The 22,965-nt window shown below is 40.0% G+C and overlaps 1 protein-coding gene across 5 annotated transcripts in view; it reads left to right on the top strand.

The window, feature by feature from the left end:
- The window catches only part of OSBPL3 (oxysterol binding protein like 3), a 68,127-nt gene that overhangs the window by 29,641 nt on the left and 15,521 nt on the right, over positions 1-22,965 (top strand). The window contains exons 7-14 of one of the 5 annotated variants that reach the window (XM_018573590.1): positions 1,661-1,764; positions 3,888-3,980; positions 6,391-6,544; positions 9,735-9,859; positions 10,330-10,425; positions 14,763-14,897; positions 20,560-20,652; positions 22,200-22,430. In XM_018573590.1, coding sequence (XP_018429092.1) covers positions 1,661-1,764; positions 3,888-3,980; positions 6,391-6,544; positions 9,735-9,859; positions 10,330-10,425; positions 14,763-14,897; positions 20,560-20,652; positions 22,200-22,430 — 1,031 coding nt within the window. Of the gene's footprint in view, positions 1-1,660; positions 1,765-3,887; positions 3,981-6,390; positions 6,545-9,734; positions 9,860-10,329; positions 10,426-14,762; positions 14,898-20,559; positions 20,653-22,185; positions 22,431-22,965 lie in introns of all 5 variants that reach the window. The other 4 variants (XM_018573728.1, XM_018573656.1, XM_018573793.1 and 1 more) reach the window with 4 other exon arrangements.

The raw sequence follows: 22,965 nt of genomic DNA on the forward strand, positions 1-22,965 counted from the left end.
CGATGACTGCAATGCTGAACGGGCAGTGTGTGCGCGCGCACACTGGCCCGTTCGGCAGTTGTTGAACAATCACGCCACTAACCCGCCGAGAATCGTACGGTTCTCGGTGGGTTTTCCAGCCTGCTTGTTCGGAACACGTGCGATCGTACAGTAGAAACGGTCGCACGCCTTCCATACACTTTGTGATTATCGTACGATAAGCGTACAGTGTATGGGCACCTTAATACACAATAAACAGGTTAACACTGAACATGCTTACAGGAGGGGGGTATTAGAGCTATTGAAATTTCTGCACCGCATTACACACTATACATTCACATCAGTCGCTGCCCTTGAGCGTACAATCCAAGGTCCCTATCTCACATGCATACAGGGCCAATTAAGCCTACGTTCACACCTGAGCAACATCAAATATGCACTTTTTCAGCTTGTTTTATGTAGCACTTTTTTTTGTACATTTTTTTTATGTATTTGCATAATTTTAAGCGCATAAAGCACGTTTTAATGAGCAGATTGTGGCACCTTTATGTGAATGGAAAAACGCATGTTTTACACGCATAAAGATGTACAAAAACGCAGCAAACGAATGTTGTGGAGCGTTTGCATTGAAGTCTATGGGGCCAAGAATTGTAGAATCTGCCAAAAAGAAGCTCCATGTACTTTCTTTAAGCAACAGTCATTTTGCTACAAGCGACAAAATGCTCAGATGTGAACATGGCCATAGAAATTAATGGTATTTTAGTATTTTTTTTTTTAGCAGAAAAGGCACTACAAAACGCTCAGTGTGAATGAGGGCTTAGGCATGAGGCAATTAACCTACCGGCATGTCTTTAGAGTGGGGGAAGAAACTGGTGTACACAAAAAAAAAACCCACGCAAGCACAGGGAGAACATGCAAACTCCTTGCAATTAGTGTCTTGACCTGGATTCAAACTGGGGACCCCCAGTACTGCAAGGCAGAAGTGCTAACCACAACCCCATTGTACTGCCCAATTTAGCATTTTTAGAAGGAGGTCAGCAATGGCAGAGAGTACAGCGATGGCTTCAACAGCTTGCTGCTGCTCTTTTACTTTCCAGTCAGTAGGCTGAGTGAGGGTAAATGTAAAAGGACGCAGAGCTTCAGCAGACATTTTTCCTGTATTTGCCAGGTACATTTCAGATGGCTATGATGTTGAACTATGCACACATAGCTGCTACAAGAGTAAGGTAGGTCATATATGTGAGATTTTGATTTCTTTTGGATATTTTGTCTCATATGAGACTAATTTCAAGTGTAGCTTTGGATCTGACAGGCTTTGCTATAATGTCAGGTTTTATTTTTTTGTTTGTAAGGAGGGATACGTCAAAACTTTTATATTACTTACCCCTCCCTGTGGATTGTAAGTTCTTCAAGCAGGGCCATCCTAACCTTCTTGTCCTAAATTGTTTTTTAACTGTACAGTCTACTTTTATTTTTTGCTGCACAAACTGATGACGATATATACATTCTGTATAATATGAATACAGAGCTGCATTAATGTGTGTATTTTATATCTTTAGTTTTAATATATTTTTTTCATGGAATTGAATATGGGAATAGTATCTATTGGCTAGGAGACCACTTATATTTTTGTGGCAGTTTTCTATAAATGTAACCTCCTTGTTTTTTTTTGTACCCACAGACCTTTCACAGTGTCAGAGTCATTTGGTGGAAATGAACCAACTGCTGCAAAGCATGGAGGTTCTTCACAGAACATACTCCGCCCCTGCAATAAATGCCATCCAGGTATTCAAGAATTGAAGACTTTTTTTTTCCTAACATGCTTTGTGTGAATGGACCAATACAGAGAAACACAAGAACATTGGCACAAAGCAATATCATTAAGAGATCCTGTCAGGTTTGAAAACTGCTTAGGCTAACAGTACTAATAAGGAACAATGTGGAGCCCCTGGTTTGCAGGCCCAGGATGTAAACTGGGTGTCAATTCTGCCCAGGTTGTCTCTAGGTGCTGACTTTCCAAATGCTAAGTTCCACCTCTGCAGTTCAACAGTCTTATGTTAGAAACTCCGTGGCCAATAGGGACCATTAGATGTTATTAAGGGTATGGGCACTTCCCCATAAGCGAACTTCTAAGATGATGACTACCTCCCAAACGCTTATGAGATTTTCTCTTGATAGAAAGCATAGGAGCCACTGAAATTGCTCTGTTAACTTCAGGTTTCACACATTCTTAGATCATTGGTGTTTTTCAGGTCTCGGAACATAACACATTGGTTGTCGGCATAGCAGCCTTTTTCTTTCATGTCAGTAGAGGCTCTGACATTAGTCATGGATGGTAGGAGGAGGCTTAGGGACAGGAGGGAGTGCAACTTAATGCCAACTGGACAAGTTGAGGCCAACTATACAGCGAGGTTCTAGAAATAAATGGATCCACAGCAACGCCAGATTTGAAGACTCTGGTACTTAGGGCCAACACTTCAGTATTGTACAGTTAGTCAGTTTTTAGAACCTGACAGGTTTGCTTTAAGGATGCTATAACTCTCATACACAGCCTCCTTTGGGCATTTCTGATGCATTTGGTTTTATACTCAACCAAAAAGTCAAATACTTGTAAAAAATAAAAGTATTTTTTATATCTGTTTCCATTAAGGGTGGGGGAGGATTGAGTGATGCAGTTGAGAAACTGCCTTTACTGATCCTTTCCTGGCATGCCAGTCAAGCACCTTCACTGTATACAGGGTCATTTGAGAGTCCTTTAAAATGGTAAGTTCTCAGCAAAGGCAGAACAAAGTCATGAAAAAATTTTTTTATACCTCCGCCCAAATATCTTTAGTAAAATGACCGCTCTGAGTAATGTGTAATAAAGTTAGAGCAAGGTCAGAAATATTTATATTGTCATGCATTTTCTGCATTTCCACTGCCTTTGAGTAAGTTTCCTTTACAGGTCATGAATACAAGTGGAGCTTTCTCTATGATAAATTCACTACACTAGTTCTTCTTTTATTGCTTTCATTGATAGCTCAGGAGCACTGATGGACAGGAGGATGGAAAAAGGAATGCATTAGTATTGATGCACTAAATTGTTTTTGAGATTTTTCTTAAGGAGCAGTCCTCCAAAAGTGATAGTTATATGTAGAATCTGGTTGTCTGAGACATCTCTTGACTTCTTGTATGCCTTGGATATTTCAATAGGGAGATCTCCTGCCATAACCCCTGTCTGCATGATATGAATACAAAAATCTCATGGAAGTGTGAACCCTTTACCAAAATTGTTTTGGTTATTTACCTCAATAGGTAAATACAAAAAAAACCTAAAGTACCATTACACTCAAGAGTAAATCTTAAAAATATATTAAAGTACCTGACCTATTAACAAAAATGTAGTTTCTGTATCACTCAGCTGTAGATCCTCAAATCACCTCTGAATTCATGCTGACACTGTCCTTCTGGAGGGTGGCTACTTTTGTTCCCCTATTGTCCCTGTGTGTGTTGTAAAGTAGCCACCGCTCCAAACTCGCTCCCATGATGGACTACAATCTCAAATTTGGTTTACTAATTTGTATTGAGATTGTAGTCTATCACAGGAGCGATCTTGCAGTGGTGGCTACTTTACAACACACATGGGGAACAAAAGTAGCCACCCTCCAGAACGAAGGACAGTGTCAACACCATGATTTGAGGGTCTACGGCTGAATGATACACAAATAAGGTACATTTTTGTTAATAGTTAAGGTACTTGAATGTACTTTTAAGGTTTAACTCTTGAGTTTATTGTCACTTTAAATTTCCCCCAGGGTTTAGCATTCAAGGCTGCAGGGTTTTTGGCTTTGTGGTTTTATAAATTCATATATTACATCTACATTATCAGAAATGATAAGTAATAACTGATGCTGATATGTTTTTAAAAGGCCGGTGCTCTTGAAAGTCCAAAAAAAGAAAAAGTAAACAGGAAGAAGTGGAGGACAAAAGGGGTAAACAAAGATTCAAAAGGTTCCCTGCAGGTAATAATTGATATTCTTGTGATATTTTTATGATGATGCCAGTACAGTGACATTATGGGAATGGGAATGAAAATACATTTCTGATATCTGTGAGTTTGTTGTTTCTTTACTCTCACAATAGCCAATATAGAAAATCTCCACACTACCAACTTTTAAGTGCTGTGCTGAGGCTTTCTATTAGAACTACAGATAGTATGTGTTTACTACAGTTGTTGAATGTCTTTGTCAAGTATCATAAATTCCATACCTGTTGCTCATCTGACTTGTGCAATTCCCCAGCCCACCCCTCATTCCAAGCCAAAGATCTCTGGATTTTTCTGTTGGCTAATCCGTAACTGTTTACTTGCAATTCAACACTGTTCTGGCTGTACATAGCATATCATGTGTTCCTGTATACCTTATTTAAGCCATCCTATTTATAAATGCATGTTTAATGGTTTTGTTCACTAAGGGAATTTGTCAGTTTTCCACTTTGACCTTTTTAAACAATTTTTAGCATCTAGCATTTTTTTTACTTTATTTGACTGCGATTTGCCACCTTTTTTATAAAGAGGTGTAAATAGGCTTTGAAGGAAAACACAGATATGCATGGTTATTATACCACTTTGACAGAACCTAATTACTTGTTATAAATCCTCCCCCTCTATTTGTTCCAATTTAGCATCTGTGTCTGGCACTTTTATGCAAAAATACACTTGCTTTTAAAGACCGGCTATCCATTTTCAAATTACACAAGTTTGCTGATTGATTTTTTATAAATGTGGATAGGGATTGTAGGCATCCATGCTTCCAAAAGTAGTGTACAAGGAAGTAGCATATCCCCCCATCCCCCATATAAAAAGGTCCCTAAAGCTATAGTGAAGTGGATAAAAAGGAACCAAAAAGCCTTAATTTTAATTGTCAAGGGTTCATTCCTCATTTTTAAGGATGCTGATCAGAGATCATATCTATGCATGTAAATTAAGTGTATAAAACATTCATGCTAACTCCGTGTACCAGTAATCTTTAAATAAATTAGTGTTGTTTTCAGTCTAGGGAGTCAGAGCAAGAGGCGCCTTTGGTTACCTGGTCCAACCACTACTCTTAATTGGAAATCTGTCATTAACCTGACCTAAGATGTTGTTAATCACTATTGTGATATCTGAAAGTGCTTGTTATAGTTTCCTAATTGATCCCTGTGAATCCCCCTTGGATCTTAGGCTCTGGCTGTACATGGAGCCTTGGCTAATGACTAAGTATAGTAGAAGTCCTACACCCTCCTGCAGCTAAACCCTACACCTTTCATTCAACTATCAAATGCCAGAGCTTCTACTGCCCATTGCAGTGCTGGCAGTTGACATGTGTATGACAAGCATTGGAACTGAACATAAGGAGAGGGAAGTATTTAACCTTGACTTGAGCATTTGACATGTGTATGACAAGCATTGGAACTGAAATTAAGGAGAGGGCAGTATTTAATCTTGACCATGTACAGCCTGTGTCTAGAATCCAATGTATTCCTCAAGGATGCAGGGAGCAGGACAATGTGCGTCAGCCACGTTGTTAACTTTAGAAACGTTTTAGGCTATGTCAGGTTCACTTTTAGGATAATTTCTGTTTCAGAATGCTCTGGTTAAAGCTACAATTGTTTGCCTCCAGATCACAATCTTGGGGCATTGATTTAACAGTAATGATGAAAAGGTTCTGCTTTACTTCCCTGTTAGTATTCTGTAAGCCAAGAGTTGGAATAGGGCTGTTTTCTTCTGATTGTTTTTTCCTGTCTGTGTTTTGACCAGCAGAACATCAAATTGTACATTTAGTGACCACATCATCTGAAAATTCACAAGATATTCTATATTGGAAATGAGTAGCTTTTTCATGTAGTTATTATACTTCAATTTTGGCATAGGTAATGGAGCTTTCGTCTTCCCGATCCCTTCTATACTTATTACTTGCTTGGGAATAGCCATGAACACCCCAATCCCAGCCCAGCCACCAATGGGCCATATAGGATTCTTAATACAAATAACTTGTTATTAAACAGAGATTTTACAATGTGGTAAAACTTCTCCATATCAGTGTGATGATCATTCCCTTTCCTATAGAAAAAAAATGATACAAGGTTGTTTTTTTTTTTGTCATGCCACATGTACAGAGTCACAGAATTCATCCCAAAGGAGTTTCGCAGCACTGCAGTGGTTTCAAGGATCAATATGTCTCGCCGCTTGTCCTGTGTGAGGCATCTGTCCATTATCTTAATATAGGATGAAATGATAATATACATAGAAGCAAAGTGTAAAATATTCCCACGGCACAGCTTGCCAGTCCTGTTTGTGCATTTTTGCAGTTTTCAGTCTAGGAAATCAGTGAAATAATTTGGTGTATTTTGGATATCTGTTGGCTTTTAATAACTAGCCTTTATGTTTTTCAGGTACCTCAACCATTATCTGGCAATGTAAGATTGCATGCTTCCAACCCTAATTTATCTACCATAGATTATATAGAGGAAAAGCAATACTCCAATGGCGCTGACAGTTCCAATTTCTGTAAGATGCAGGATGACTTGTGTCACATTGCGCACAAAGGTGAGAAACACACAAATCCTCAGTCAAGAGTCTAAGGCCACCTATGGGCATGAGACACTGCTTGGCCCTACTGCTTAGATGAATTAAAGGTTGTTCCATGAACAGCAGAGATTTTCTCTACCAAACAAAATAGTACCTCCCTAATAATATCAATGCAAAGTGTGGAAAATAGATTTTAGTCCCAGCAGCTGAAATCAGCTGCCTGCTGTGCAGGGACTTGGGCAAGATCACTCTAGTATTTACTGGCTTTACCACTTTGATCTGTATTGTTCAGATGTGGAGTTCTAGCTTGCAGGATTTATAAGCTGGCCATGCACTATGCTGGTTCTTCATGAACTGGGCAAAATTCGCACAGTGGCTTTCGCTGTCGGCACCCTACTGGCCGGCATCCCTTGATCAGAAGATTGAAGGAACCGGTTGGAAAATCTTTGAACAGTGCTTGCAGCCAAAGAGCTGCAAGCACTGTTTGTATATTTGGGCAGCGGCCGCTGTCAGAATGAAAGGAAAACAGAGGGTGGTTCATCGATCAACGCTCGTAAGCGTCCGTGCAGGAATGTCTTCTATTTTTTCCATTTAGCCCACAGGTTGCACGATGAAAGCAGACCAGTGTATGGCCAGCTCTGCATTATTTTAGTTGTCACTGCTGTAATATTGTAGAGTAGTAAAGTGAAGGGAAGTCCAGGAGCCCAGTTCATGATCTGCATTGGGGCCCCTACTGCTTTAAGTATGCTACTCCATAAAGCAGTGCCAGATAATATCAAAACAATGTTTCCGGCGACATGAAATGCCTGTGTATTGTGCGCCATCGATGCGCTTAGGATTGAGAAATAAGCATTGGAGAAAAATGTTTATCCAACAGACATTAGCTTTGTGCAGCTTTGCTCAAGGCTTTAGAAGAAACCTTAAGCTCCATTTTGAGGATGTTGAACACAATGTTTTTATGGAAGTGCTGACTGTCACGTTAAATAAACTGCTAGCAGGCTTCAGTATGCTCCTGTGCTACCTGAAATGTGAATAAGACCCATTCACACCAAAATTGGAAGGTAATTTTCAAGTCAACAGAGGTATCTGTTGTGATTTGTACCTTCTGATTTCCTTCCGATCCGTTGTGATGGGTTTTTCAACGGATGCTAACCCAAGGACACCAGAAAATTAATGGGTGTGAATGGGGCTAGTTCACACTAGGGCTGCAACAACTAATCGACATAATCGATTATAATCGATTTATTGAAAAAGTTGTCAACTTTTTCAATAATCGATTAATAACCCATTCATTTTTTGGGTTGGCATCCATTGACGTCCCGTTAAAAAATGGATTGCAACAGATCTGGTGTGAATGGGGCGTTAAGCCTGCTGAAGTCCACTAGCAGCTTGAATAAAGCAACAGCCAGCACCCCCATATAAATTTGCTTGTAACATCTTCAAGTTCGAGCTTAATGCTGCTTTGAGATCTTCAACAAAGCTGCCAGAAGCTTGCTGAAATCTTTGCGTTGTAAATGATTTGTGTTATGGTAATAGAGCAATTACCAATGTCTATGGGCCGCCTAAGTGCAGCTCATAGTAAATGCACCATAACCACATTTTCAAATGCATTTTTTTCGAAAAACAGATTGCTGTAGATGCAGTTACGGTGTGTCTACTGCATAAATAAAGCAACATATAAATGCAATAATAAAAATAAATCACTTCTTATAAATCAATTTTCATTTGTAAGTTCACCTTCAGAAATGCAATGTCCTTGAAATTTAGTTTTGTTTGACAATTTTTTCCAGGCTGACATTGCAATGCTCATCCATTATCAGTTTGAATATACCAGGCATTGAGAACACGTAGGTCCTTTCAGTGATTTATGTTCTAGTGTCCCAATCGGCTCCCCTGTACGGTGAGCTAATCATAGTCATCGTTTTATTGTGTCATCGTCTTGGTTGACCATTTATATCATACCAACGAGTTGCTTTTGTCTCTGCTTCAGCAATATTTAGACACGGGTCACTTAAAAGGCATTGTTCAAGAATATTGAGCATCCATGCAGCCAAATGTGCTTCCTTTTTATAGCAGAACTTCGGTCCAGTTAAAAAAGTAGGATATGCGTTTATGAAAAATAATAAATGACCTCCTTGAAATCATTAAATATTCCTAAATGCTAAAATTCATTGTAGTGGCAGGGCATCCAATGTAAAGGTCAGGAACTGACGCACTCCAAAATGTTGTATCTTCCTACCCCTCCAGTGCTCAATGCAGCCTGACAGCACAACTTACAGCTGAAAAAGGAAAGTTGCTGTTGTGTCATGGGAGGTTTTTTTTCTTCTTGTTTTAGGTAGTGAATACACCCATGAGCTAAGATATGCTTTCATACATATGGTGGGCCCTGTGCCTAGATGTATGTGACACACCCTTACAATATAGAAACTAATAGATAGCAAAGCATGGGGTTTTAAAGGTAAAGGTGGAGGACCACTAGAGGGATCAACATCTAGGGCACCAGCGACCAAGGAGCCCTTTCAAATATCCTATTTCCTTAGATAATTCACAGCAAACTCCGCTGAAATTCCCAAACTGTCTTGCACTGCGATTGCATCGCAGGTGCAGGCAAACAAACGCACCATCATCTCTAACAACATCCAGATATAGCCGCACTCCAAGGTTCTTCGCCAAAAATATAAGTCTTTATTTGGAGCAAATACACACTGTAAAGTTCCTCCCCATGTATGCCCACCTGCTAACGCATTTTACCATTCCAGCTTACTCATAGAGATATCTGTTTTTTCTTCAGGTACCCTGTAGTGGGTGGGGCCTGCTGGGCCTCCCACAGCTCTGCTCTCTGCACATGCTATGTGATGTCACTACTATTTTTACAAAGTAATACCTGATTTTGAAAAGGCATTTGGTGCACATAAATTGGATTTAAATCCACTGTGGCTATTGGGGAATATGAACATTTGTGTGCCCAGAGTTCAGCTTGAAATAACAGGAACAGTAGTAAGATTGTTTTCATTGGACGGGTTGTGTTTTTTATAGCGTTCTTTAAAATACAAGTAGTTGCTAGAGGCAACTGACAGATTTGTTTCAATGTAATACTGTACCTAAGAAAATTAGTATCATTTTACAGGCATCTTTGTGTTACCTCTTTAGATTTCACAGTGCATATGTGATTTTCAGTGAACTGACCCTTTTTTTTTTTTTTTTTAAGCTTATTTTACATTAAAATCTGCTTATAGCACAGTCTTGGCTGAGCGAGAAAAGCTAAAGCAACTATTAGAAACAGACTCTTCCCCAACTGCTCAAAAAATGGGACTGAAGAATGCCTTATCAGTGGTAAGATGGTTACAGTTCTAAATCATCTAAAATGACAAACACTTTAACAAAACACACTTGTATATTAAAGCACTTGAAAGAAGAACTCGACGTGTTGCTCATACCAGCCAGTCAGATTCTCCTGTTCATACTCTAAGTGCAGGTTACAGAATAAAAGGGAGGATCGGATTGGCTGCTATGATCTAAGGTGCCTGGATTTCAACAAACTGTGGTGATGACCTCACTTGCACACTCAATGCACTTGCTGCTTGTCTGTCTTCTTGCTTTCCCTGTGTGTGTGTCTTGCTTATGCAAACAAGGCTTGCAAAGGACTATATACTATGTACACTCATGTCAATATTTCGCTTAATGATGCCATTTCAATGATCAGAAATAATGAAATCCTTAGATTTCTGTCTGTATCTCCTAAAATCCCCCAATCTGTGTTTTGCTATTTTTATTATTGCTATTTGTATTTTTATAAATTGCAGGCGGTTAAACAAAATGCTGATCTTACAGAGCGCTTGCACAGAATTCATGCTGATTCTTTACTTCATGGTACAGCTGCTAGTGCAAACATCAGTCCAGTGAAGGTGGGTGAAGAAATCCCGGCTAAGTGAAATACCAGCCAAAAGAAAACGGGCACCAAAGTGTACATAGATATGTGTCAGATGGGTGAACACTCTTGTTTTGCTGATGCTGTAATTCCCTATTGTATTTAATCTGTGAAGTCTGTTTGCATGATTAAAAGGGATTTAAGTGTAAATATCATTACTCTATCTATATGTAGATTAATGCTCTCAGGCATGGTACGCCATGCTAAGAGAAAGTTAATCTGTGTTTCATTATAGTTAATCTACATTTCCTTATAGCTGATCTATGTTTAATCAATATTTCATTGCACAGCTACTGGTCTACATTAACGATCAGTATGCTCACTAACAAGTTCTCAGCTAGCATGATTCCCTTTTATGTTATTACCATGGCAGCCAGTCTTGGCGTTTGATTTGTTTATTTACAAACAAACCTGGCTTCAACTGTCACTGAACCCTGCATAAAGCGGGTCTGGCTGGCATGTGAAGCAAGCAGGCTTTAGCTGTCAGAGTGAAGTAGAGCAATTTAAAAAAATTGTTTGTGTGCAACTAAACTAAAGAAGTATTGTCAATATGTCTGCTTAAAATAAAAATCATTCTTGCAGTATTTAATAAATCAATGCACTAAAAAAAACGCCTTATATGCCCTTAAAAACAGTGAAAAAATAATTTAGGCAGATTAGTCCTAATCTTTTATGTAAAAGTTAGCACTGTTTAATTTGGTCTGTGGAATTACACTTTCATAACCTCAGGTGATGAAAGGGTTCAAAGAGAACTATGGTCCAACCTTTTTTGTTTGCCGTAGTTCTCTTTTGGGTGACAGGAGGACCTTTGCAAATGTAATCCTGTGACCCAAAGTCAGCATATAGCTACTGCCTGCTAAATGCTGACAGTGCAGAGCCGCGTTGCAGCTAGGAAGGATCCTGACAATATTGCCTGATTGACAGCTGGATCTGCCTCTCTGGAGCTAGAGCCAGCTGTGCCCGCCCCCTCCCCTGTCTGCCCCTCCAATAAGCACTTTAGGAACAGAGGGAGGGGAGTTGGGAATCCCTGTGGGGAGCAGTGGCTGACAGTCACCACTCTTTGCAAGGCGAAGCCGTTGGCTGAGCAATCAGCAGTTTGTGATCACTCGGTTTTGGAGCTGTAGAGCCGTCACATGCCACCTCAAAGTATTGGGAGCAAGACATTTTAATTTCTCCCAATAATTGTCCTTTAAGGCTTTCTACACAGATTTCTTGTGTAGGAAAAGTTGTATTCACTAGGGCTTAATACAAGCTTGTCCATCTTCTTTGCTCCAATCAAAATGCTGAGAGATCCATCAATTGACTAACATACCAAAAAGAGAGTCAGAGCAGAAAATAATTATTGTATGTGCTTTATGTGTATATCTTGTTATGTCTGTTCTACTGAGCTTAGCATCACCTGTCTATAGTGCATTACTGTGAATGTTCTACAGTTGTGGCTAGAATGCTATTTCATTTCATACACTTTCTGTTTCCTGAGCTTGCTGAATAGGTGTGCATTAGTTACCCAACATTGACATCATCTTGAAATGTGCATATGTATTTGTAGAATGTGGTCCTGATATACAGTATGTCTAATTGCACAATACAATGACACAAACCTCAATGACCTGTGTAAATCGTGTACACTGCAAATTAGTGGGTAATCATTTCCTCTGACATGGGTTAAAGCCTTAAAATGAAAAGATGTCTGAAATTGTGTTCAGACACTGTTTACATTCAGCAGCAGCTCCAGCAGCAAGAAACCTAGTGACGCTCGGTGGTAGCTGCCCTTGCCATCTGCATAAATGTAGCCTAAGTGGTGGGTAATACTATATTTTTAGGGATGCCTCTATATTTATATGCAAACAACAGTACACATCCAGGCCTTTGTTTCAATATATTATAAAATGTCTACTTGATTTAAACATTTAAGAACAGTAGTATATGCCTGTATGTATTATGTAAGGTGGCTAGTAGATAACTGTGGTCGGATAACTGTTGCATCACATAACGTATGAACAAGAAAACCCCAACCAATAAAATCATACTTGAAAATGCCATTTACTGTTGATGATTGTGACTGTTAACAAGTCAGAGTTTTGTCTTTGATTGTCTGCTTAAGAAAATTTAGTTCTTGTCTCTCCCCATTGAATTATTATCCATTGATAATTTGAAAAAGTCTTGATTCCACTTGCAGTAATTCTCACTGCAGATTAAGTACTTGCAAGGCTGTTCTGCTTAGAGCCCCCTGTGGGGCTGTTCCCATGGAAGTGGCAGATAGGGGCTTGTTTTTTAATGTGTGCAGATCTAGAAGCATCACAGCTTGTCACATCCATTCAGACTTTGCTGGGGAAGTCAGCTCTCACCCGGGAGACGTGGGCAGAAGATTGCCGTTATCGGTAAATAACCATCATTCAAATGGTATTCACAATCCAGAATAAAATTGTCTATGTGACTCTTTGTGATGGTACCACAAGGTCACATGGCTCTTGGGTACCTAGGGGACTTGGTGACGTACGATCGTATTTCACAAAAGTCGAAGTGGAATTAAGCATGAACTAATGTAAATGTCCGCTTAATTGGAATCCCACTACTATGTAACACGCAGGAGGAGCATCCTGACTATGTTTTTTGAAGAGCCTGGTAGACTGTAGGCTACCAAAAAATCTGCTGTTAAAGTAGGAGTATAAAAAGGTTCCTGTTTGCAGTAGACATATTTTTTTCTTGCTGCCCAGCCTTTGTAGTCTGTTACAGTTTTCCCATCCTCCAGCAACTCCTGATAATGTCACTAGTGGAGGGCAGCATACCCCAAGAGGAAGACTGGGGGGTTCTGTATCAGGCTGGTTGTTATCCACTGCTGTTCACTTTCATTTAAAAGCTTTTCCTGTGTGCAGATGGTAAAATACAGGGAAATATATAAAAAGAAAAAAAAGTTGCAAGAGCTTAGGCAAGCTCAAAAAATGTGAAATGCTAATAATGCAATGCAGTGAAATGTTTAACTACAGGCAGTATTTCTGCTTTTGCCATGTCATCTCCTCCTTAGCCTCCCCCCAACTTAGCTACTCGGAAAAAGTCGATTCTTGGCAAGAAAAAAAAAGTATTAATTAAAAAAAAAAAGTAATTAAACTATTTAAAAACTCCTTAAAATGATTACATTATTTTGTCCTATATATTTTTGTTTGTCAGTCTATAATAAAAGCAGAGCAGTGTTTTTATTAAAACCATGTACCAACTGCAAGCCTCAGAAGCCTTTAAAAATGTAAAAAGAATAGAATTATTGTCAAGTTAATTTTGGCATATTGACACTGCCAAATTTGGCCTGGCCATCTAGACTTCAATGGAAGGGTTAAAGCAGAACTCCAGGCAACAGCTAATATATACTTGAATTTAGGGATGCACCGACATTCCATCCGAAAATGGTACTATGGGCAAAACGGACAAAAATGCAGACACAAATAAGGTGCATCCTCCCTGCTAGGTGCCGGACTGTGTCCCCTCCGATTTCCGCTGCTCTCTGTGTCGGCAGGGGCATCTGGGATCGGAGGGGGACACAGACCGGCTCCCAGCGAGGAGGAGAGAAACTGCCAGGAGGCAGGGAAGTGCAGGGAGGAGACCACTATCACCGAAGGTCGAGCTCTCCTGAACTGCCCCGCTCGGCCTCTTTTGACAGGCGAGTCAGGATGGAGAGCAGAGTACAAGCAGAGTATGATTATGGTGTCCCCAGTTATGAATAAACAGGAAGTGTTCTACATCACTTCCTGTTCATTCATGATTGTGAAAATAGTAAATTACATTATCCTGCTCAATTTATGAATGGACAGGAGCACTCGGTAAAGAAGCTTCCTGTTCATTAATTACAGGGGCCGCAGGAAAAAAGATTTAGCACTGTGTCCTCAATCTCTTTTTCTATTTTAAAAAGGAAATATCATACCCCTGATATTTCACGGAAGCCCCTTACAGAATTGTAAAAAAAAATACAAATAAAATAATTAAGCATTTTTTAAAAAGGTTGGAAAAAAAGGTCAGTTTCCGTTTTCGGCCTGACACTTTTTTTTTTTTAATTTTGGTCTAAAAATGTCATTTTACTTCCTTATTTGAAATTATACATGTGAATTGTTTTTCAAGTGAAAAGATAGTAATCCTTTTAGCCAGTTTTAAAATTTTCATGTGTGTGCTGCACTGTATTGGCAAGCAGGCGATGGCACCATTTCAGTTTCCTATGTAACCTGCCTACCTATTGGACAGTCAGCAGTCTGATCATACAGTTGAATGATTGTTGATGACATAATGAAAATAATAACTTGTCCTGATCTTCTGGTTATTTAGGAAGACACATGTGAAGAGAGCAAGCCTCTGCTTCATCAGATGTCCAACGAGAGTCGCTTGTCCATCACAGATTCCCTTACAGAATTCTATGACGCTCAGGAAGTTCTGCTGTCATCTAGCTCATCTGAAAATGAGGTTAGTTCCTTTTTTATTTTAAAATTCTATCTGTTATCTTGCAACTCTCATGAGTTAAAAATCAAACCAGGGAAAGAGCAGGAGCACGGCAAGGCAAATGGGGCAAAGGAAACTGGCCTAAGAGCACAGCAGGAACCTCCAGACCGAGGACGTGCCACTGCGCATGCCCCGGCGTGATGACATCACTGCGCCGTATTGCCGCGATAACGTCACGCCGTGCGGGACGTGATCCGCCGGGCCGTCTAGCATCTGCGCCTGCGCGGCCGGGAAGTGCCGGTGGACGTCTTTTCTGTCTGTGTCCCCGCCAAGGGACTCAGCGTCTCCCGCGGGCAGGTACCTGACACGGAGACTGCCAGATGACCCCGCTCGGAGCGCCGCCCACCGGAGCAGCATTGACGCGAAGCTCGGCGAGGTAAGTAAGAAGAAACCTGACCAGCGTACTCACTTTCCTCAGTTCTCGAGACGCTGACTCGAGTATAAGCCGAGGGGGGGGCATTTTTCAGCACAAAAAATGTGCTGAAAAACTCGGCTTATACTCGAGTATATACATTATATATTATTTTTAATTATTATTCCTTTTTTATTAAATTTTTTTTACTTTACTTTTAAGGGCTTCTGGGAAATATTAGGGGAACAGTAAACATACCATGTCCTCAATTATCTAAAAAACACTCTCCTCTCTGCTCTCCTCTCGGACACACAGTGTCACAGGAGGCTGAGTGAGCGATGCGAGAGGAGAGCTCCGCCTCCTGTGACAGCGCTGTCTCCGCCCCCACACCGCTCTGCCGGACTGTGATAGGCGGCCAAGCAGTGAGAAAGTTCCCTGCCAGCACGACCCCAGCTGGACATACCCATGGACCCTGGCTGTCAGAATACAATGACTGACAGGGGAGCTTTATACAGAGTATTGCCAGCCTAAGTTTCATTATGCAGGGAAAGCACTCAGGTTGGACATACCCAGTGTGGAAATTCTCAGCAATAACCCAAAGAACAAGCTGGCAGTGGGGCATTTACTGACTGAATGGCTTTGAAAGTTTAGGTGGGTGGATCAGTTTCCTGTCTGTTAATGGGTAACTTCAAAATATCCCACTGAAGTAGGTGAACTAAATGAGCTCCGTCAAGCTGATTTTTTTTAATTTCCTTTAGGTCTACCAACAATTAGGTAGTGCAAGGGCACACCTGATTGGATACTATTTGGATGAGTTGTTTAGGAAAGTTGTCACATTGCATAATTTCAGAAATCTAAAGGAGATTGTACAGAAATTTTTCAACCAGATTGAAATGTGTATGGACAGTTAAAGTATCACTCACCTTCATGCCTCAGTTATGCAGATTTGAGTGTTGTTAGGACATCCTACTGGTGGCAGACACGACTAGATTATGAGAGGATCTGGAAGGGGTCTGTGTCATAGCCTACAACAACAGACCAGCAGAATGTGGGCAGAGATGTGACAGATACTGTATCTTTCGTTATTGAAGATAAGTTGCCCATAGATATTGGATGACAGCCTCCCAATCTGGTTTTATATTACCAGTGCGTGACTACAGGGCTGCTGATAGGGGGGTGCAGGCAATACTTCTGTACTGGGCCCCATTGGGTCAGCAGACGAGGCCTTGTGGGCAGCTCTAGTGCAAAGTCTTTCCAGGTGCCATGGCTGAACAGGTGGCTGCAAGAGCGAGCAGAGGAGATCTGAGATCACCGTGTGTGTGGAGGGGAGGGGGGTCTGTAGCACAGCTTTACATTGGCACTTTTTAAAGGGGGCACTGTGAGGTATGCTGTATGGGGCCCCATGATTTCTAATGGTGGCCCTGGATGACGGTCTATTGTCTGTGCACGACAGCTCCAAAAAAGCTTTTTCGGATAACAAGCCATCCGGCCTTTAGTAATGGGTCCTGTGGAAAATTTCATTTGAATTTAAAATGTCTTCTTTCTGTACAGATTAGTCAACTCTGAGCTGAGCAAACACTTAACAAAGCATGCTATGATCAGTTTTGCTTGGTACAATGCCAACAACATCTATCGTATAAATACATCTACACTATACTCTAACAATATTGTTACTTGTATAGCTGCAAACAGGCTTTCTATTGTATATAACCTGTAATATGGCCACAACAAGCACAGTCCATGCTGGTTTCCCTTGCGTGTCATTTTATTATCGTCTAGGTTATTTCTGTTGTTATAGTAACAGTCTTATTTTGTGGATGTTTACATATGTGCTATGAATGTTACATAATCTCTGCTATATTGCACAACCATGCTTTGTATATTTAGCCTAACATGAAGCAATGTTTCATCACTTGAACACATACATGGTCGGCATCATTTCGAGATACCTTCTCTACTTCCACCATTAAGAATGTCACAGCTGTATTTACTCTAAGGCGCCATTCATGGGCCTGTGTCTAGCGTATCAGACTACCCCATTGTAAAATGTACAGATTATATTTATTTATTGATTTTCCTTTTCTGCCCACATTTAGATATGTACTGATCAGTTATAACTTAATGAGCGCTGACATATGAAGTGAATAACATCAATTATCTGGTTACAATGGCACCTGGAAGTGGGTGGGATATAAAAGTGAACATTTTATGCCTGAAGTTGCTGTGTTGGAAGCAGAATAAAATAGGCAAGCATAACGATATGAGTGTCTTTGACAAGGGCCAATTCGTGACTGCTAGATGACTGGGTCAGAGTAACTCCAAAACTGCAGCTCTTGTGGGATGTTTCCAGTCTGCAGTGGTCAGGATCTAACAAAATTGGTCCAAGGAAGGAAAACCAGTGAACCGGTGACAGGGTCATGGGTGGCCAAGGCTCATTGATGCACATGGGGAGCAAAGGCTGGTCCGTGTATTCCGTTTTACTAGAACTACTGTAGCTCATATTTTTGCATATAGGGCTGCACAGCCATAGACCTGTCAGGGTGCCCATGCTGACCCGTGCCCATCGCCAAAAGCACCTACAATGGGCACCTGAGCATCAGAACTGGACCACGGAGCAATGGAAGAAGGTGGCCTGGTCTGATGAATCAAGTTTTCTTTTACATCATGTAGATGGCTTGGTGCATGTGTGTCGCTTTCCTAGGGAAGAGATGGCACCAAGATTCATTATGGGAAGAAGGCAAGCTGGCAGAGGCAGTGTGATGCTTTGGGCAATGCTCAACAAGGAAACCTTGGGTCCTGCCATTCGTGTGGATGGTACTTTGACACATACCACCTACCTACACATTGTTGCTGAAAAAGTACACCCCTTCATAAAAGCAGTATTCCATGATGGCAGTGGCCTCTTTCAGCAGGATAATGCACCCTGCCTCACTGCAAAAATGGTTGTTTTGAGGAACACAACAATAAGTTTGAGGTGTTGACGTGGCCTCCTAACATTCCAGATCTCAAGCCAATCGACCATCTGTGGGATGTGCTGGAAAAACAAGTGTTATCCATAGAGGCCCCACCTCACAGCTTACAGGACTTAAAAGATCTGCTGCTGATGGCTTGGTGTCAGATACCACAGCATACATTCAGAGGTCTAGTGGAGTACATGCCTCGGCAGGTCAGGGCTTTTTGGGGGCAAAAGGGGGCCCTACTAAGTATTAGTCGGATGGTCATGATGTTTTGGCTGATCGGTGTATGTTCGGTAAATCTAGCATAAAAAAAAGAAACCTGTGAGAAGAATGGTGCAGGGGCACATTACTGTTGTAGCTTTGAAAACGTGAACTCGTCTCTCCTTAACATGAAGTGTACAGTAAAATAGCAGCACTGTAAATTAAAGCGGAACTATACTACCCTCCTGCGATGCAAGGTCTGTGAGCTTTCCAGCTAGCATTGATATCTTTGCCTGGACTTCTTCTGAGTTTGGGATTTCAGCCATCTTGATTAGCAGTGGAAGGAGTTAATTCATCCTGGCATATGCCAAAACTGTACACTGAACTTCGAAGCTCAGTGCACATTGTCAAGTAGGATTACCAACAAGCAAGAATCCTTTGTTGCTGAAGAAAACATAGTATGTCCCTTCTGCAATAGAAAGCAAGGCTGCTCGGAAATGTTGTATGTGTGGGGTAAAGTTGCACTTTAAGATAGTAATGCATACTTGTTTAGTTTTTTGTAATAGTATGTCATAAAACGGTAGCATCATTCTTCTGTGCCTAGAACCGCATGATGTTTAAATCTGGCCCTATATGTATCATTCCCGAAATGTGATGCTCTATTGATACATAAAGGAAACACTACCCTTCAACTATACTGACACATTGATATAAATTCCAATAAATAAATGGACATGTACTTATTTTGAGAACTGTTGAAGTACATCTACATCCAAAAACCAAAATGTAACATATTGCAGTTTACCAACCTTGGGTATAGTGGCTGCATTAGTTTTCTTTTTTTAGGCTTTTGTTCCTTTATTTTCATCTAGTAATCCTGCAAATAAATATACTTCCTGTGCCTTCATGCATGTGTTTTTTTAGGTTTTTTTTTCCCTCCATTGTATTAATGGGGGCAGCCACAGTTGTCACATAGGCCGGACTTCACACACATCTGTCTTCATTCATCTCTATTACTCGGTGGGTTGATTGAACTAGTAGTTTACACATAAAAGAGAAGGTTCTTTGTACTTTCTTTTCAGTTCACAGGAAATGATTTCTGGCAAGCTAAAAGTATTTTGGGTAATTGCTGAAAATTTTCTTAGCTTGAAAATTAAAATGAATGCAGCCACCACGTCTAAGGACTGTTAAGCTGAAATATGACATTTTTTGTTTTGGAGTTTAAAGGGGAACTGCAGCTCTGCTGTTCTTGTCACGTGGCTGTTTGCACTCCTTCGCAGCTGACCAGAGATGTCCATCATCCCTCTGTCTGCTGCCATCTTCTCCCAGTCTTTTTGCAGGTTCCTTCCACTCCTCTTTGGCCATTTGATAGCCAAATATGATGTAATATTGTGCATATGCACAGAACTAACATTATCCTGGTATCCACCTCCATTATTGGGATCTTACTGATTCTTGGAGTCAGCTGGGAGTGTAACTGTCCTGTGCATGAGTCACAGGCAGTGCACATAAGAAAAATAAAACTTGGAAAGGTTTTTCTTAGAGATTACAAGAATTTACATGTCTCTGCTTCTATTAGCCTTTTTCATTAACCAAAGCTTTGCTTTTTAAGGTCGTATATGTCATGTAATTTTTTTAGCAATGAAAAACATGGTTGTAATATTGTTAGAAAGAACTCCGATATATAATTCAGTCCTTTTTTGTGTATAAATTCTCCATCTAAAGACTCCTACTAGACCTTTTGGTGAAGTGCACATTATTATGCATTGATAACCATTGCATGTTTGATAGATTACGTTTCTGCTGCATTGAATGGGCAACTGCAAGTCAGGGCAACAAAATGCAGCATGCAAGTTTTTATTTCAGCACAGTGCAACACAATGCAGACACTATTAAACCAGTCATTTTTTTTATGTGTATGCATTTTGCTTGTGCTGTAAAATACAGCAAAGTTCTTGACTATGCATCTGGTAAAAATACATCCTATTTAAGAAGTAATGTGCTAGTTGAATGCGCTGGCGGTTTTTACATATATTACCTCTTGGCCCACTTTTCTTAATGCACTTATTCTCTTGCTCTAGTCATTAATATATGGATTTTTTTGTTTGTTTCCCAGGTATCAGATGATGACTCGTATGTCAGCGATATAAGTGATAACATATCAGAGGATAATCTAAGCAACGACATTGAAAGACAATCTCTAGGTACAGTTTGGTGCTCTACTTCTCCTGTGGTCAGATGAAAGATAATAGTTTTACTTTGTGGTTGACATGAACATAAATTAAAGATTTCATACATTTAGCAAAGTTTATATGTGACACTGGGAGAATACCGCAGTTTTTTTGTTTTTTTTGCTTTGTTTTTTTTTGTTTCAAAGTTTTTATTGAATTTTAACATTATTTGACATACAATATGAGATAGAAAAAAAGTATATTGTACATAAAGAGAGAATTAAATAAAAAAATCTTCATGCATCTAAAAGGTCAATCGTCAAATGTTTTAAGAAAGCAGAGAGGAGCAGAATGCAAAGAAATATAGTGTAGGTAAGAGAAACCAAAGTGTATAAAAAGCCAATAAAGCAGAAATGTATGAGGGGCGGCACCGTAGTCTTCTAAGTTTTCAGGCACTAGGTTCTAAAAATATATAAAGCTAATAGACTATTTGAGGTTAGAGAGGGGTGGGTGTAATCAATCCATGGTTGCCAGACTTTTGTAAAGTTTTTATTAGTATCCAGAAGGATATTTGTCAGTTTTTCATTCAGAAAAAAGATATCTATCTGCCGTGATTTTAATTGCGGTTGCACTATTACACGTCCCCAAGTGCTTCTAGCCCAAGTATGTTGAGGTTATAGAAGCTATAATAACTTGATATATTTACCATAGACATAAACATAGCATTTACACCCACTTTAAACAATTGGCAAAACATCAGACTTGCAGTTAAAATTAAGAACTATTGCTATTATTTTTTTTTTCACTGAATAAGACTGATAGATCCATTTCAGAACAACACTGCTGTTTTCACTTTAAATTGTAAAAAAAACCCAAAGAAATGGTCCCACAGAAAATATTAATTTAATTGGAGTATTTTTGTTAGACCTCCGAACAGTTTATAACTGTTTTATAGTAACTTACATTACAAGCTGGTTGTACAGTGTTTTTTAGATTTACCATCAACTATGTAGTTAAAAGTGGGTTTGATTGGGTGTAGATTGAATATATTGTTTAGCTAGACTCTTGCACTACATTTATAGTGCAATAGAATTTAAGATAAGGACGTTAAGGAATTCAGAATATGTTTGTTGCGGCTTAACACTGCCCCGCACTATACAATCATTTTTTAATCAATTTTCTTACAATTTGGTTGTTATGCCGTCAGATTTTAGCCTGTGCAGAAAAGGGAGTGCTATGCTCTTCTGATTTCCTATTAAGTTTATAGGTTCTAATAAATGCTTAGAAATCCAGTGTGTTTCAGAGGTTCCAAAGGGCCCCATTCATCAGGACTATAGGATGCTGGACAAACTGAAGTACAGGTATAACTGGGGGAGGATACAGGGAAGTGATCTGTGTGTGCTGGTGTACACATATTACTGGGGGCCTTTGTGTATTGGTAGGCATATCTCATTAGTATCACCTCATGCACCTCATTGTGTTTCCTGGAATTATTATATTTTTAAAAAGACATAAAAATGGTTACTCATTAGAGAAAGCGTTTGAACATTCAGTAATTTGGTCTGTTGTAGACGGGGTTTCTGAGGTGGATGGATTTTCAAAGCATCGAACATGTCTTCCTGCTACATGCCCAAACACAAGTAATATCAGTCTGTGGAACATTCTTCGGAACAACATTGGAAAGGACTTGTCTAAAGTGTCCATGCCAGTGCAACTGAATGAGCCCCTCAACACTCTACAGCGGCTGTGTGAGGAGCTGGAATACACTGAATTGCTAGACAAAGCGTCTCTGACTCAGGACCCATTTGAAAGAATGGTATGTAAATGAATATCTTATTAGAGCATGAGAGTCACTCCTAAAAATTGATGTGTAGAGGAAAGGGGTTATCAGTAGAAAGAGAGGATGGCACTCCAGCCAGAAGAATTTTTCATTTTTTACAAAGTAGGTAAGGAATAGAACCTCTGTCGGGTATTTTTTATTTTGCTGTTAGTGTCCCTTTTGGGATATTTCCGCTTGCTTTACCACTGACTTTTGCCACCAGAGCAGAAAGTGAGGGGAATTATATTCAGTAGAAAAGAAATAGACACCGGCACTCCAATAATAAATCGATTACGTCTATTTATTGACGTACATCAAAAGCAAAATAACACACTTAGTGCGCTTTTGCACTAAGTGTGTTATTTTGCTTTTGATGTACGTCAATAAATAGACGTAATCGATTTATTATTGGAGTGCCGGTGTCTATTTCTTTTCTGCATTACTTTGACGGTGGCCATCCGTCGACTACTGAGCACCCAGGATACTTTGTTGGACGTGCGGTCAGGAGTGCAATGGGTACATGGACTGTAGT

This window comes from Nanorana parkeri, unplaced genomic scaffold (genome assembly GCF_000935625.1).
Source record: "Nanorana parkeri isolate BGI_ZX_2015 unplaced genomic scaffold, ASM93562v1 scaffold4, whole genome shotgun sequence".
Classification (NCBI taxonomy): domain Eukaryota; kingdom Metazoa; phylum Chordata; class Amphibia; order Anura; family Dicroglossidae; genus Nanorana; species Nanorana parkeri.